The sequence below is a fragment of the Apis mellifera genome, linkage group LG14 (genome assembly GCF_003254395.2).
Source record: "Apis mellifera strain DH4 linkage group LG14, Amel_HAv3.1, whole genome shotgun sequence".
Lineage (NCBI taxonomy): Eukaryota > Metazoa > Arthropoda > Insecta > Hymenoptera > Apidae > Apis > Apis mellifera.
In genome coordinates this window covers 4,882,156-4,899,871 of record NC_037651.1, presented here as the reverse complement: position 1 = coordinate 4,899,871, position 17,716 = coordinate 4,882,156, and the positions used below count along the sequence as shown (strand labels likewise).

The window sequence follows — 17,716 nt, the reverse complement described above, 5'->3', positions numbered from 1 at the left end:
TTATTAAACAATTTCTCGAACTATTTTTTTTTTCTAACTCAAGAATTAATTTTCAAACGGTATAAATTTATCCCCAAAATTAATTATAAATTACTTTATAAAATAATTCAGTTCGACACATTTTTCAACAAAGTTTCTTACATACATGTATATAGCACGTTCGAGAACAAAGTTAAAATTAATCCAGAATCTCGTCTGAAATATGCACTGACACACGGACGAGGATCTCTCTGCAAATTCAAGAGTTAGCACGTGAAGGGAGTGCGTAATTACGTTTCTTGGTACACAATTCAAAAGAGGTTGTGTTAATTCCGGTTAAGAAATTTTACAACGAGCAGATTACGAACGAAATAAATAAATCGAAAAGGAGGGCACGTGTATCGTTTTGCCATCTCTTAGAAGCATAAAGAACTTCTGAGTAATTTAAATTAATTTCACATGATATTAGGTATTTCAATTCCTCTGGAGTGATGTTAAACAGAGTTAACGAGAAAGGGAGCAACACCCCGTGTTTCTCACGATTAAAAATTTCTTTCTTTTTGTTCATTCATGTTTGCGTTTAATGGACAAACGATGCGCGTGAATAATAATACTCGTACGGTGTAATTGTTCGTTTCTCTCCTTTTAATTATTCCAACAATTATTAATTCTTACTAATTTTAAGTAATATCGCCGTGAATACTGACAGTGTCGTGCATTTGAAATTAAACGTGGCGCGTGGAATAATAAAATTTTGAAAACAAAATTTGCTTTCTTGAAATATAAAACATAATTCAAATTGATCGATAAAATCGATCTAGGTTTCCAAGAAAAGTAAAAACTAATCGAATATATAAATTAATTCTTTTTTATTTTCGAGAGTTTTCGATTCCTTTCACCTTAATTTAGTTAAGAAAATTTAGAAAAAACCTTTTCTTCTTTCGATTATGCAAAGAATTTGTTTCTTTGAAACACGTGTCGGTTTCAACTTAATCATAAACTCATTGAAATTATGTTGTTTCTCATGATGATTGGATTTCTTCTCGATCTTCCTTCTCATCGATTCACCAATGATTTTTGAAAATCATCGATCAAAGGATCCGAATATTCTTGGAAAAGATGGAGAGATGATATCTGGAATAAGATATCTTCTCAGGTCAAGGGTCGCGATCAAAGAGATTGTCGAAGATTGCCCTTCAACCCGGTTTATAGCACGCTTGGGATTATGTAGAAAAGAAGAAATTTACCTGGTTTATTGTTAGAAATTTTTACTCCTGTTAAAAATTTTTAAGAGTGCAAATTTGAAAAATTTCTTTTTCCTTATTTATTTAATTTTATAATTCCTTTCTTTTCAAGTTTTCGAAAGTTAACACATCTGTTTCTTCTGGAATTTGCGAATTTTGGAGAAATTTTCTTCGTTGAAATTTAGAGACACGTGGAAAGAACATCCTTGAAATTTAAAAATTCGTGGAAAGTGGTGATATGATGTGACTTTGAGTATCGTATACGTGGAATCCGAGGATAGGGGAATTGAAAAAACATCAGCAATCACGCTTTATACGCTTGGCAAATCGCATTCCCAAGTTCTTTGGGGGAGGGAAATCAGACGGTTTGTTTAAGGCTGCTCGATTTATACGCGCTCGAGGTACGAATCCACCTACATTTTTGCTACTTGAACGAAATCGAGGAAGGTGGAAACTGGAGGGCGAGATACGAATGATCCGCACTGCGACGTCACGTATCGAAAATCCATTAATGGATATATCGCGAATAAGGGATAAGAAGTTGAGAAATGTTGACTTGGAAGAGATATATTCCTGATGGAGCAAAAATTTTCCAATTCTATGCGACGATGAAATCGATAAAAAGCGACAATCGTGGATTTAATAACTAAGTGTTTTTAATTTTCTATTTTACACTCTGTTTCTTTCTCTCTATCTGTTTCTCCTTTCTTCGCTGTTCACCAAGATTTTATTCCCTCATTTTCTTTCCTCATTTCCACTGAAAATGAAAGATAATTAATCTTTATAGTTCAGTCAGTTTGAAGTTAAATATAATATCTATGTTCTTTGAGTCTTATTTCGTTTTTCCAATAAAATTTAAAATAATGTTTTTACTTAATCGATAATATATTTAAATACGTATTAAATAACAAAAATTCTTTTTCAATATCTTTGAATACAAATTTATTGATATATATTTAAAATATCTATAAAATATACATAACACGCAAAGAAAAAAAAAACAAAAATTATAATACTTGGCTATACGTATATGTAATATTTTAATCTATTGTATAGATTTTCTTAAAAAAAAAATAATAATATTTTCTTAAAAATAAATAGTTACAAACGATTGAAAAATTAGTCTAATTGTCGAAGAGGAAAGATAAAATTTCTTTCACTAGAAAGTTTTGATACCGTCACATAGCTAATTTGAGTCTAGTTTTTTTATGGAAAGAGGAATTCTACGGGCACCCTGATCAAATTAACGATGTTGTCCTGTTATAAACTTAAGCTGAACATTTCTTCGAGAATCTTGGGTACCTTTTGTAATCGTCGAAAAACAGATTGCTCTTACGTTGTTTTATTATAATTATATTCCAATTATTTTCAAAAGAATAATATGTATTTTTAAATTCATATTAAATAAAGTTTAATAATGAACACAAAGTAAATAAAGAGTTTGAGAGAGTATAAGATTTATGACCTGTTTGTACGAAGAATTAAAATTCTCGTGAAAACTTTATTTTCTTATTATTATTATTATTATAGGATTAATGTGGATCGATAATAATGGAAATATTAAGGTTATGAACGAAGGATGATATTGCCTAAGAGTTTATTGAGATTTTATATTATTAGAGATATCTCATCAGCTGGCTGGAACGTGACACACTCTTAACTAAATTTATAATAAATATACACGGATTAATCATTGATTATCATCCAGTACGACTATCGGCTCAATTCAAAGGAATTTTCCTCTAACTTATTTGAACTTTATTATTATTATTTAACGAGACAGGGATAACTGATATTGGCAATCACAAACCGTCATCTTCTCAATTGAAAGCGAGATCACGAGACAAAAAAATAAAAAAGGAAAGATATAATTAATGCATTGTTAATAGTTGTCATACTTTGATAAGTAAAAGTAAAATTTACTGAAAGAAAATCATATGGAAATAACCAAATATTGTTATTTTAAAGATAGTTTAAAATCTATAATAATTGTACGAGGATTGAATTTTTTTATAAAGTTTTAATATTTATATATATATATATATATATATATATATATATATATATATATCTTATAAAAGACACGCAAAGTTTTCATCTAAATTCAAGAGAAGTTTGGAAGTTGGTTAAAATAACACCATGAATGATCAACATTCTGATGGTGTATTCCAGGTAAATTTCTCAAAGCGAACTTCATGCGTCGATAAATAATACTGTTGATTACAGGAAAGGATGGGAGGTGGCAGAAACTTGGAAGGAAATGGAGAATTCGATATGCACAAATCCACCTTTGAATTTACAGGGATCGGATAATTCTCTTTGCCTCCAAGTTCTTCGTCCATTAATAGAAACGCCAAGAATTCTTCTTGACGAACCAGAGAGAAAAATTCTTTTCAATTTTCAAGTTGTTTGTTTCTTTTTCCACCATTTTTGATTAATGAATTATGCATTAAAAAAATATTTCAAGACTATTCCTGAATCTTAATAATAATGGACTAATAATAATAACTGCGTCCATTGAATGATAATAATGGAAATTTAATACTGAATTATTATCATGTGAATTATTTTGTACTAGAACAAATCTGAAATATATATATATATATTATATAATTATAATCTAAAATTTTCTTTTTTTTTTATTTCTCAAAGTAGGCTATGAATTATATAACAATCGTTTTGAATTTGATTTTTTGTTATTGTTTTTAATAATATTTAATAATATTCTATAAATGTAACAATATTGAAATGGAATTTGAATGAATTATACAATTTTTATATAAACTTTTACAATTTGCACGTATATTATACGTAAATTTTAATGTTTTAATAATTTGGATTAATAGAAGAAATATTGAAAAAATAATATATGTAAGAATGCAATAATATAAAACATTCAGCAAAGTGTATAAAATATATATATAAATTAAGAAATAATGCAAGCAATGCAGAAATATATTGAATTATTATATCTGTCTTCAGAATATTTTATTTAGATAATGAATAATTTGTAATAAACAAAAAAAAAAATGAATTCGAAATATACATAGACACAATAGAAATATGTGTCGAAAATATGAATGAATCATATACGATGTATATCGAATAATAATATAAATGTATAACGGATAATGCGATAATATTAATGACATATCTCTTAATTCACATGAATTAAGAGATATCTCACACAAATTATAACTTTATTACAAGCAATTAGTAAGATATTTATTATGATTAATTTTATCGCATGTATACATGACCTTTTTATGGTTTACATGACCTTATCAAAATTATCATAACGATTGAAGAATTTTTAATGAATCTTTTATCATTTCTTTTTTTTTTTCCTTCTCTCTAGAAAATATCCTATATTTATACAATATAGATTTTATTTCCTATCACGATTTCCCAGCATTTCTTTTCCATTTCAAATTTCCCCCGCTTTTCGTGCCGCGTATGCATTCATCCATGGGAAAAGGACATTCCAACAATTGTCATTCGTGGCGGGAATCGGGGGGAAAAAAAGGTAAATGTATCTTATTTCCGGTTACCGTTTTAATTTCACCATGCGAGTAACTTTCCAAATGGAATAATGAGAGTTGCGAGTTTTCCCCTAGATTGAAAGCAGGGACTTTCCTCTTTCCTGCGTCTCGCGCATGCGCAGCGTACATACACTTTGACGATTCTAAATGCTTCAAACTAATACGGATAAATCAAGTTTTATTTTTAATCAAAGTGTTGCAATCTTGGTGCATTTCATATTTGTCGATAATTTATTGAAATGCATTTAATAAAGAAATTGGATTTAAAAATTTATTTTTCTTTTTCTTCTCTTTTTGCTCGAGAAAAATTTGTAAATAATTAATGAAAGATACGAGAAAGAGTGATTCTACAAAAAATGGAGTTGAAAATAAGAAAATACAAAATTTATTTGTATTATTTATATTATATATTTATAGTATATTATTATATTATATAGACATATATTTCAATATATTTTTGTATTTTGTATCGTTTATATCAGTTTCATACATATGTATTTATAATATATTATTAACATAACCAACCAAGCTTTACATATGTATATTTTCTTTGTATAAATTATCCTAGAATTTTTCCTTTTGTCATTCTCAATTTGAATTCCATATTTAAATATTAAAGTATGAAATACTCATGATTTTTTTTTATTTTTAACATTTTTCGCAAATAGACAGTGCGTTAACTGTCAGAGATTAATTTTGATTCTGTGTTCCGAAGTGTGAACCAAGTGTCCTGAAAAAGAGCAATCGGTGAGTATTTTATTCTCTCAAATATATTTGAGAATATCTCTGTATCTGGATATTTCAGAAATAAATAGTGAATACATTGAATATTTGCAATTGAACGTTGTAAAAAATATAAAAGAAAAAAAAAAAAAGAAAAATATATCAAACGAAAGATATAGCATCAATAGAGAAGATTATTATATCGTTAATTTATTTTCATAATGATTTTGATAAGAATTTTTGAATATTTACAAAAAAAAAAAAAAATACCTAGAATTTTTAAGACATAAATATCATTACATAATACGTGACGAAGTTAAAAAGTATTTTTTTGATTCGTTTATTCTTTTTTTAATTTATAATTTTATTATATCTTCTATTTTTCTAGTAAAAGTTTTATTGACATATTCTTCTTTTTTAAAATCACTTTAACAAAAATTAATATTTTTGTTCTTTTCTTTAGACAAGGATATATTTCTTTTTCCATCATCAATACATTTTTTTTATCATTCACTCGTGAAAATGGTGAATCACTTTCATAGTTACAAAACAAACAATTCTCAATTGTATTGGAACGATGATAAAATACAATTAAATGAATAGCAGCTTGAAAATTCGATGAGAAAATACTGAATGTTATGATGGGAAATCAAAAATAAAACGGGAAATTAATTTAATATAAAAAAATTCGATATAGGAACAAAATATAATATATATAAAATGTCGTGTTAAGCGAGAATGGCTTTTATGACGCCATATATAATATTGTCGAACATAATCTTTTTTTAGAAATTTTATTAATATACAAGTCTTTCAATCAATATATTACGTTTTCTTAATTAGATTTAGATAAATTTTTGTAAATCTATTGAATCCAATTTATTTCTCTCACAATCTTCTTCGAACTATATACTTAATATTAATAATAATTTAAAGCATTGGTAATAAATAACCTCGATAATTCCAAATATCTTAGCTTCATTAAGATCTGACAGTTTATCGATGATTAATTCTATTAATTTATTCCAAAGCATATTCCTTCAGCTCCTCCCTGTTTTTGACAATTTTAAAATAAATTCCAGTTAAGGAGTCTAACGTTACTTAGAATTAATAATAAAATTAGGATTTCGAAATCGAATTTATTCGCAATTGTTCACATTTGAATCGAATTGAATTGAAAAATATATACTTTCTGCATCGATGCTAGATTATTCGAGATTGTTCTTGACGATTGTTACTAATAAATCGATTGGTCATTAATAATCAGTTCGAAAGTATAATTTTTTCTTTGAAAATAATCTCTTGGATCCACTTTCAATCTCGAATGATAGGGATGCATTATTTAAGGAAGAACATTTGAAAGGAAATTTATTTGAAAAAAAGTGCATCTAACTAATTTGCTGTAAAAAGTGAATATTATATATAAAGTGGTTCGTTCAAGTGAAGGAATATATAACACAATTTTTTCTTATATAAGCAACAAGTAGTTCTTCGAGTTAAATTTGAATCAATTCAAAATTTGTATAGAGCGAATAAGCGAGTGAAAAATATTTGTACTCTAAATATTTATTTTAAATTATCAGTAAGTTGATTCTTTATCGTATTTGTATTTGTATATTCTACTTTTGATTTGAAGGGATTACCTGTTTAACTTTTTGTTTGTTCAATTATTTTTCGTCTAAAAATTTTTTAAAAATCTTCCATCACATCCAATATTGGGTTGCCCTCTTTTTTTTTTATAACTACTCGACAATTTTTTTTAATATCTGCCCAGTTATTTTTACATGATACAATATATCCTTTATATATCCTTATTATGTATCCTTATAATATCCTTTATATTCGATTTTTAAAATTTTTTTTAAAATTTCAAATTATTCATACGTCAAATCAAATTTCGAACATCAATTGTATTCTCTTTTTTTGTTTCTTTTAAAGTTAAATAAAATTAAAATTTAAAATTTAAAAATTTTATTATCTATTTTTTAAATTTAAAATTCAAATGTATGATATTATTAAATGTGTAATGTATATGCATTATTTAAAAACATTATCATATCTATTCATAATAATTTGAATATGAATATTTAATTTTTTGTAGAATCGAATCAAATATCGAGCGAAAATATTTTATTCGTGAACGTGTCATCATATAGTTATTTATATTTATAATTATTTATATAGCTATTAGATATAATTCATTAAAAAATTACACAAGTTACAGATATTAACGAGAATTACTTTCCAATAAAACGAATGATTCTTAATTATTTTATCTTCGAATTACGAATAATAAGCCAAGATTAAAAATCATCCTCGATTAATAAAATATTAATTGAATAATCAAATCTTTTTTCAAATTCGTATCGAATAAATTTCCAATTAATATTAAATTACATCGTATCTGTTCGTTTCCTCGTGAAATAAATTTGCATTTCGAGATAAGCATTTCTCTTAAGAATACAAACTTAAAAATTATATATATATATATATATATATATTTAGAATAAAAATTTTTCGGGGAGAGAGGGAAAAAAATGTATGTTTTTTTTCTTTTTTTTTTTTTTTTATCTTTATAATACTTCATATTACTTGTAAATAGATTAGGATGCTTATGTATTCATACATAAAATTTAAATGTACACAAATCCGCAGAATATTTATACGAAATGCAAAAAAGGATAAAAGTGGAAGGAAAAATATAGAAAACCTCAGTAGCAATCTAACTACGAGCTTAAAAATGAGCATACCAATAGTAACCGTGAAACAAGGCAAATTAAAAGGGGCGGTGATAGAGAATATCCTAGGATCATCGTCCTACTACGCTTTCAGAGGGATACCGTTCGCAACACCTCCTGTTGGAGAACTCAGATTTAAGGTAAGCACCTAGTAATACATATACTTTCACCATTTTATTTATTTATTTTTAAATCTCTCTAATATCTTCACCCTCTTTTCTTTCTTTCTTTCTTTTCCTTTACAATACAAGCTCTTTTCCTCTTCAACAAATACATTTTATTCATACCAATAGAAATTTCATTATCTAATTTTTGATTCTTTTTTTTTCTCTCTCTCTCCAAAAAATAGTAATTAAAAATTGACAAAAATTCGAATTCAACGATCTATATAATTCATATTATAATAATAATTAACACGATAGCTCTCATTCTTATCTTCTTTTCGAATCGAAATTCAAGGATCCTCTACCAGCCGAACCGTGGACCGGTGTCAAAGATGTTTCCGAGGACGTTCAATATTACTGCTCTCAGCGTCAGCCATTTTCACCGTATGACATCATTGGCAACGAGGATTGCCTTTACCTGAACGTCTACACGAATTCTCTGGATCAGTCGAAACCGGTTATGTTCTACGTTCACGAGGGTGCGTTTATAAGCGGCACTTCGAGCTTCCACGAGATGAGGCCCGATTACCTGCTCCCGAAAGACGTGGTGGTCGTCTCGAGTAACTACAGAGTCGGAGCATTCGGTTAGTTCATCACCTTGTCGATTCGATTCGAAAAAAAGGAGGATGGACGAGGATGGAAATGATATCTCCTCCTTTTTTTTTTTTTGGAAATTGGAAAACAGGATTTCTAAATCTGGGCCACCGAGTCGCGCCCGGGAATTACGGGGTGAAGGATCTGATTTTGGCACTGGAATGGGTGAGAGAGAATATCTCCAAGTTTGGGGGGGATCCCAACAACGTGACGATTTTCGGCGTAAGCGCGGGATCGGTTTTGGTTCACGCGTTGCTTTTGTCGCCACGCGCGGATGGTAATGGTTTCTTTTTTTGATGAGTATTTTTTGATCGAGTATTCGATAAAGAGAAGGAAAATTTCTTCAGGATTGTTCCACAAAGCGATCATGCAGAGCGGCGTGCTTTGGTGTTCTTGGTGCAAGAATGAGAATTATTCCGTTCGCGGGTTCAGATTGGCCGCCCTCCTCGGTGAAAAATCCAAGGATCCCGAGGAGGTGGTCGAATTTCTGCGAAAAGTGCCAGCCGAGGATATCGTGAAAGTTCAATCCAATATAGTGACAATCGAGGTAAGGAATTTTTCCATTCTATTTCACGATTGACGAGCAATCGAAACACCGATGGAATATCCTTGTCCTCGTTGACAGGAAAAATTCTCCTACTCGATACCTTTCGGGGTGAGCTACGACGAGACGATATCGGACGATCCCATTATGCCAAAATCTGTCGATGAATTACTGAGGATAAGAGGGGGAGATATACCCGTGATGGTGTCTTACACGGCTGACGAATGCATATCGTACGTGAAAGGTGAATTTCCTTCGAATATGATTTTTCTCAACAATCGTAATCGATTATTTAATCTGTTTTCCTCTTCTCGCAGATAAATCGACGGAGACGATTCAAACGTTAAACGAATATATGCCCACGTACGTGAGAAGTTTGGAATCGTTGAAGAAATTAAATGAGGACGATTTTGAACGATTGTACAATACGATAAAGGAACAATTTTTTGAAGGGAAACCGATCAACGCTAAAAAAATCCGGAAAGCAATCGAGGCATTGACTCATATATTTTTCGAACTTCCTATCCTAGTGATGATAGAAGATCTAGTGAAAAGGACAACCGTGTCTAATTACGTTTGTAGATTCTCGTTCGTTGGAAACGAGGAATCGATCTTTGATCTTATACAGAAACGTCACGTTTCTGGTGAGGATAAAATTTTTAAAATTCACAATCGTAAGATTTTTCACTTTGATTTCGAACAATTTTTCGAAAAAATTTTCGTTTCGATCTTATTTCGACGAATTATTAGTGAAAAATATTGCAAATCGATCGGTAGTGTTGGGTACGAGTCGTTGGATTTGAACAAGTGTATCTTCTTTTCTTCTTCTTTTTTTAAACTTTATCTTTACTTTTGTTTTGTTACCTTCTCTAGGATTATTCGTTTATATTTATACACGTATTTTTTTACGATGTATTATTTATATTTTAACAGGAGCAGCTCACACGGATGACGCGCCATATTTGATATATTCACCGAAATATAAAATTTATGACCCCAATCCACCAGTAATCGGTACAAAAGACAGAGTAATACTGGAACGAATGACTAGAATGTGGACTAATTTCGCAAAAACGGGGTAAATTTTATTATTTTTTTTTTTCTATAAATATAAAAACATAATTATCTTACGTTGTTATCCAATCCAGGAATCCTACTTCGATTAAAGATGAATTTGTTAATATTGATTGGAGGCCCGTAACATTGGATGATCTCTGTTTTCTGGATATTAATAAAGAATTAAAGATGCAACCCATTTTACCACACATTCTATCCTCTTCATAAGGTTATTTCGTTAATTAATAAATTGTATAAAATATGAATATACGAATGAAATTAAATGTCGAATACAAAAATGTAATAACATGACAATAATGCTCGTCAAATTTTTATTTTTCCTTCTTCTTTCAAATCCGTGCCATATTTATATGCAGAAAATATAGTAAATTAGTCGATTCTTTTTTTTTTTTTTTGATTGTAAATGTCATGTTGTAGAATATTTAATAGAATATTTTAACGCGAGCCAAGAAATCCTGGAAAAATATAACTTTCGAGTAAAGAATTTTTAAAGCGAACAACTTTTCTCGAATCTCGATCGATTCCATTTCAAAACTTTTTCACTTTTAGAACTTTTTCAAATATATCCCATTCAGATTCGAATCTGTTTTATCTCTTTCTCTCAAAATACTTAAAAAGTTCAAATATAAGTTCAAATCCACTCGAACCCATCACTAATTTTATCACTTTTAATAATCGCAGCCTCAAATTTTCGTTTTCTCTACTGTTTTCGATCGATCTTTGGAATATTCCAAGATTTAAAAACAATCTGATTCGGATTCTCGTAAAAAACAATGTTTCAAAGAAGAAAGAAACATCTCTCATCTCTTTCTAATTTACCAAAACACTTTTAATCATGAAAATCGTTGTCTAATCGAATTCTTCGCTTATCTTCTATCAAAAAAAAGAAGAAGAAGAAGAAGAAGAAAAAAAGAGAAACAATATAAACATAATTCATATCTCAATTATGAAGCCATTAATGAATCAAATATAAGAGATAAGAGATAAACAGGCTTGTTGTAAAATTTTTATGAATGAAACTCACTGATTGTGAAATACTACTAGCAATTACTGAATTGTCAATGGAATACTACTTCGTACTACTTCACCGATACACGTACAGATAATCATTTGACAATTAAAATTTTTCTTCGTATACGATATAATATTTTGACTTTACACATTCTTAAGTAATTGTCAGGGGTCAAAGTTAACATGTAAACATGTAAACCGGACTTCCGCTGATAAATCGATTACAAGATAACATCGTGGAAACTTGTGTAATCGACGTAAATCATGATCAATCATCCTCCTCCTCCTCCTCCTCCTCCACTTCTCTCTACTTCGAGACACGATCTTGACATCGATGTAGATCTCGACTCCCCTCTCCTTCTCTCTTCCACTTTTTTTTTTCTTTTTTTTGTAAGATTCGGCAAAACACAAAGGGAACACGAAGGTCGTCCAATTTGACTGATCAGCACAGATGTATTTATTATTACATAATTTATTATCAAAGAGTTAGAATCAGTTCATTCATACTTTTTTTTTTATTTAGATAAAATTTGAAGGATTAAACGGGATTTAAATTTTTTAATAATTGACCACGTATTTCTCGCGTGCAGATTAAAAATTTGTAATATTATGTAAATACTTAATATCTTGTTATTTTTTTTTTTTTTTTTTTTTACTCCCATACAACTCGCAGATAATTTTATCGATGTGAATTTAATTGAAAACGGAGTTTAAAATTCTTGGAAGAAAATTCGCGACAATGGGCGATTCAAAATAAAATGAAATATTAAAGGAATTGGACAAAATAATCCAAAAATAAGAGAAAAAGTAAGAAATAACGCATAGGAAGTATATAAGATGTTGGTTATAATTAAAGGAAATTCAAATTATTAATATGCTGTAGTTGTTAATAAGAATTATCATCAAGTAACTTTTTAAATTTTAAGTTTTAAAAAGTTTTTAAAAACATTAGGGAAAAAATGCGAATTGAAAATCTTAATTTTTTCCAAGGGAGCATGCGTATTGTTACATGGATACGTGCATGAATAATTTCTCTCTATGGTCTCCATCTAATTCTATGCAAATTATCCCTCTAAATAAAATTCTAATCGACGTGATCGTTATTTTTGTATCCCTTATCGCGATAAAAACATTGTTGCACGTTTCTTATATTATTCTTGTACAAATCCCAATTTCGACTCTAAATTTTAATTTCTAAAAATTTAGATCAGTTCATTATTGATACAATTATTTCATTGTAGAAATATATTTCAATATATTTCATTTATCTTATTTCATTAAACTGAATACTGAATGTAGAATACTGAAAAAAAAAAAAGAATTGTAAAATGCAACATAAGAAAGTAAATGTTTTTGATATGATAAAAATTAATTGGAGCATTAATTGGAGCATTTTACTAATAAAATTGTTCGTATGCTTTGCTTGTAAAAATTAATAATAACTGCAACTTTCTTTATTGTATTTAAATGAATACAGATAAATATAGTTTAAAATAAACTTTTCATTTCAATTTTAATACACGATAATTGACACGATCTTGACACGATCTTGATACGCGATCAAGATAAATTACAAGAAGTGATGTAGATTTTTTTGGTTTTTTTGTACAAGTGTATTTTTTCCCAATAGTTGTCGATAGGAAAAATTTCATTCAAAATCCTGGGAATACTTTCAAAAACGTATAAATCTTCTTTGAAAGTGGAGAGGAAGTTTCACAGATTGAAAAATTGCTTTTCAAATAGAACCGCATACTTTTTTCTTTCTTTCTTTTTTTTTTTTTTACAAACGATTTATTGAAAATATTATTCTCGATCGAAAATTTTGATCTCATTGCAAAATTACTTACATACTTGCTAAAACTGTTCATATCCGGATATTTATTTTCCTGCTTGCATTTTTGATTTCTTAAAAAAAAAAAGGAAAAAAAAATCGTATCTTTCGTAAATTCATTTCTATATTTTTTTTTTTCAAATTTCTTTTCCAATATTAATATTAATTCAACTTCTTGGAACGCTTCCTAATTGGATTAATGCGAATAAAAAAAAAAATCTATTTATTTTTCTAAAATGATTTACGACCTATCAGATAAAATCAAAATATCTCGAGATGTTGAATCGATGATAGTTGTAAATGTGTCAACATTAAGCTTTGAATTTTAATCCAGTTACGTTGATCACTTGTTGTACAAGTTCGTGAACTTTTAACCTCAGCAGAAGTTAATACGATTAATTATGATTCATCTACCCTATAAGTACTCAGTTGGATAAAAATTTTTCATCCAATCGTTAGTTTTAAGTGGCGCGTAAACGATCGCTGAACGGTCTAAAAAATCTCAAGTTTGTCCATCGACGATATTCTGTTCGATAATGAGCCAGCCAATTGTGACCGTGAAGCAAGGTAAATTGAAGGGAGGGATAGTGGAGAATGTTCTAGGAGGAAAATACATCGCGTTCTGGGGGATACCGTATGCTGTTCCACCTGTTGGAAAACTCAGATTTAAGGTATCGTGGAATTTATCGTATATTATATTAATGAAAAATTACTCGAAAAATTAGAGGATATTTAAGTTCGAAAGGGAGTTTTAAACTTTTTTGAAATTTTCAAATTTAAATTTCTTAATTTTCTAATTGTTCCTAATTTTCAAATCGTTTCAAAATTGGCCACGAGTCGAGATATATAATTTAAAAGTGTTATGCTTGTGAAATTTTACTTTCGATGAAAAATATGAATGGCGAGTGATTTTTTCCTCTCCTTTTTTTGTAAGCGAATGTAAACTTTGAGTTGTCAATTTAGCAAATATTAGGCACTTTTTTCTCTTTTTTTATTGATGAAACTCTCTCTGTAGAAAAATTTCTTTTCGCTTTCAACGAACGAGATTTATAATATTATAATTCGTCGCGAAATAAATTGTGAAATTTCATCAAATTTTTTGGATATTTCGCAAGATAATTGAGAAATAAAAATATCAATAATTATCACAGATAATTCATCTATCCTCACAGTCCTTCTCGCTTCAATTTTTTATCATTTCGAAATTATTTGAAATTTCACTATTTTTTCTGTTATCCATCCTTAATAAGACGGATAAATTAGATTGTTTCCATTTACATCCCCACAATTTCTAATTCTTTCTCTTTCGACGGATAAAAGACATGTGGAATTTTAAATATCAGAATCGAATAAATATCTAATCGATTTCATCCAAAAATATTTAAAATTGCTTTCAAAAAATTTTTAAATTCACATCGCGTACAATTCCTATCCAAGATTTCCAAGCTTGGATCAATCAATCTCGATATTTTGCTAATTAAAAAATTATAGAATATCAAAAATCTTTCCTACGATCGCGCAAAGATGCGATCATTTACCATTTCGTCTCCAATTAAAGTTTTTAACTTCGTGAAACGTAGGACCCGATACCAATTGGACCGTGGACCGACGTTAAGGACACGTCGAAACCGGCTAAATACTACTGCCCTCAGAAGCAGATATACCCACCTTACCAAATCGTCGGGTCCGAGGATTGCCTTTACCTGAACGTCTACACGAATTCTCTCGATCAATCGAAACCTGTTATGTTCTGGATTCACGAAGGTGCATTCGTATTCGGCAGTTCGAGTTTTCAGGAGGTGAGGCCCGATTACCTGCTCCCGAAAGACGTGGTGGTCGTCTCGAGTAACTACAGAGTCGGAGCATTCGGTTAGTTCATCACCTTGTCGATTCGATTCGAAAAAAGGAGGGTGGACGAGGATGGAAATGATATTTTTAACGCGCGGATTCTCCTCTTTTTTCTTTTTGGAAAACAGGATTTCTAAATCTGGGCCATCGAGAAGCATGCGGCAATTACGGGCTGAAGGATCTGATATTGGCTCTGGAATGGGTGAGGGAGAATATCTCCAAGTTTGGGGGGGATCCCAACAACGTGACGATTTTCGGCGTAAGCGCGGGATCGGTTTTGGTTCACGCGTTGCTTTTGTCGCCTCGCGCGAAAGGTAAGAGAAATCGATCTCGAGAAGGAAGGAATTATTCGTAGGTTTAATCAAAGATAAATAGAAAAAACTCGCTCCCTTCAGGATTGTTCCACAAAGCGATCGGGCAGAGCGGAGTGCTTTGGAGCGCCTGGTGCAGGAATCAAAGTCAACCCGATCGTGGATTTAAATTGGCCGCTACTCTCGGCAAGAAATCCGAGGATCCAGAGGAGGTTGTCGAATTTTTGCGAAAAGTGCCAGCCGAGGATATAGTGAACGCTCAGCCTGCTATCTTAACGTTGGAGGTAAAGAGTTTTTCCTTCCATTTATTTACGATTACTTTTTCGATGTATTGAAATAAATTGAATCGAAATATCTTAATTTGTAGGAGAAATTCTCTTACTCTATTCCTTTCGGGATCAATTGCGACTCGATGGCGGAGAATCCCGTTATGCCGGAGCCTATCGAGCAAATGCTGTCAAAAATCGCTGACGTGCCCGTGATAATAAGTTACACGGCTCACGAGTACATCATGTTTCTAAGAGGTGAATCTTCGCGGATTTTTCTCAATAAATCGATTCGTCATTACGTCGTATTATACATTACGTCTCTGTTTTCCATAGGCAGAAATCAAAATATATTAAACGTTCTGAACGACTATCTGCCCACGTACGTGAACAGTTTGAGGACGTTGAAGAAGTTGGAGGACGAGGATATCGAGCAATTGTACGAAATCTTGACCAATAAATACTTCGGGGGGAAACCTATCAACGATAAGAAACTGCGAAAAGTGATCGATCTTCTCACTCTCATTTATTTCGAACTGCCCGCCATTTTGACCATAGAGGATCGAGCGAAGAATTCCGTTTCCCCTACTTATCTGTGCAAATTCTCCTTCGTCGGCACAGAGATATCTCTTTCGGATCTCGTAGTGAAACGTCATGTTTCTGGTAAGCTTTATTCTCGCTAGATATACAATTTGTTAATAATTTTTCCATTTCCATCCAATTTTTCTCTTCTTTTCCCTTCAACGATCTTTAAATTTCCAAACTTTTGTCAATCCATTCTTCATTTCTTTGAATAATTCACTTCGATTAATTGAATATACTAAACAATAATGTTTATATTATGCATCATTGGCATGTCCATTTGAAGATGTCCATTCGAAGATCGAATTTCGAATTTTTCCATTTCCATCCAATTTTTCTCCTCCCTTCCCTTCAACGATCTTTAAATTTCCAAACTTTTGCCAATCCATTCTTCATTTCTTCGAGTAATTCACTTCGATTAATTGAATATACTAAACAATAATGTTTATATTATGCATCATTGGCATGTCCATTTGAAGATGTCCATTCGAAGATCGAATTTCGAATTTTTCCATTTCCATCCAATTTTTCTCCTCCCTTCCCTTCAACGATCTTTAAATTTCCAAACTTTTGCCAATCCATTCTTCATTTCTTCGAGTAATTCATTTCGATTAATTAAATATAAGACAATAATGTTTACGCATCGTCGAAGATCGAATTTCGAATTGTTTTATGTTCGACGAGTGGGGGAGAGTCAGTTTGAATAAGAGAATAATTTCTAATAGCGGAGTGCACGTATTCCAGTGTGTAATATTTATTCACATATTCCAGGAGCGTCTCACACCGACGACGCCCCATATTTGATATATTCACCGAGGTTGAAAAGTGACAATCCTGAACCACCGGCGGTCGGTACGAAAGACAGGATCACGATGGAACGAATGACGAGCATGTGGACCAATTTCGCTAAAACCGGGTAAATAATTCCTTCCTTTCCTTTCCTTTTTTTGGAAAATTATTTATTTTACGTTTATTAATCTATATATGCTCGATCCAGGAATCCTACCTCGATCAAAGACAAGTTCGTGGACGTCGATTGGAAGCCTGTTACCTCGAACGATCTCTCCTACTTGGATATTGGCGACAAATTGGAAATCCTGCCTGTTTTACCGCATATTTTAAGGGACGAGGTATTGAGCACGAATAGAAACGAAATGGCAAAGGATAAAAGGCGGATCATGTCGTCTTACTTCATCTTCGACCGGGAAGAAGGGAAAAAAAAATGGATGTGGTGAATCAAATAGAAATTAGTTTAATTATTA

The 17,716-nt window shown here is 30.5% G+C and overlaps 2 protein-coding genes across 3 annotated transcripts; both read left to right on the top strand.

The window, feature by feature from the left end:
* Nucleotides 1-5,400: 5,400 nt before the first annotated feature.
* LOC406105 (esterase A2) lies at nucleotides 5,401-10,910 on the top strand. Of its 2 annotated transcripts, XM_026444868.1 has the most exons (9): nucleotides 5,401-5,512; nucleotides 8,144-8,366; nucleotides 8,686-8,974; nucleotides 9,076-9,261; nucleotides 9,332-9,531; nucleotides 9,610-9,772; nucleotides 9,846-10,172; nucleotides 10,462-10,606; nucleotides 10,677-10,888. In XM_026444868.1, the coding sequence occupies exons 2-9, from the start codon at nucleotides 8,229-8,231 to the stop codon at nucleotides 10,810-10,812; spliced, it is 1,584 nt and encodes a 527-aa protein (XP_026300653.1). In that variant the 5' UTR covers nucleotides 5,401-5,512; nucleotides 8,144-8,228; the 3' UTR covers nucleotides 10,813-10,888. The 2 variants fall into 2 exon arrangements, with proteins under 2 accessions (XP_026300653.1, NP_001128419.1); NM_001134947.1 differs by lacking the exon at nucleotides 5,401-5,512 and having other exon boundaries at nucleotides 8,151-8,366; nucleotides 10,677-10,910.
* Nucleotides 10,911-13,875: 2,965 nt separating this feature from the next.
* On the top strand, nucleotides 13,876-17,716 carry LOC113219221 (esterase E4-like). Its single transcript, XM_026444948.1, has 8 exons — nucleotides 13,876-14,118; nucleotides 15,028-15,316; nucleotides 15,424-15,609; nucleotides 15,691-15,890; nucleotides 15,974-16,130; nucleotides 16,209-16,535; nucleotides 17,226-17,370; nucleotides 17,452-17,716. The coding sequence occupies exons 1-8, from the start codon at nucleotides 13,984-13,986 to the stop codon at nucleotides 17,687-17,689; spliced, it is 1,677 nt and encodes a 558-aa protein (XP_026300733.1). The 5' UTR covers nucleotides 13,876-13,983; the 3' UTR covers nucleotides 17,690-17,716.

Coding starts and splice junctions, on each gene's coding strand:
- LOC406105 (NM_001134947.1), top strand. CDS start 8,229: ATGAGCATACCAATAGTAACCGTGAAACAAGGCAAATTAAAAGGGGCG. Junction 8,367..8,685: donor TTGGAGAACTCAGATTTAAG/GTAAGCACCTAG, acceptor TCGAAATTCAAG/GATCCTCTACCAGCCGAACC. Junction 9,262..9,331: donor TTTGTCGCCACGCGCGGATG/GTAATGGTTTCT, acceptor AAATTTCTTCAG/GATTGTTCCACAAAGCGATC.
- LOC113219221 (XM_026444948.1), top strand. CDS start 13,984: ATGAGCCAGCCAATTGTGACCGTGAAGCAAGGTAAATTGAAGGGAGGG. Junction 14,119..15,027: donor TTGGAAAACTCAGATTTAAG/GTATCGTGGAAT, acceptor CGTGAAACGTAG/GACCCGATACCAATTGGACC. Junction 15,891..15,973: donor CTGCTATCTTAACGTTGGAG/GTAAAGAGTTTT, acceptor CTTAATTTGTAG/GAGAAATTCTCTTACTCTAT.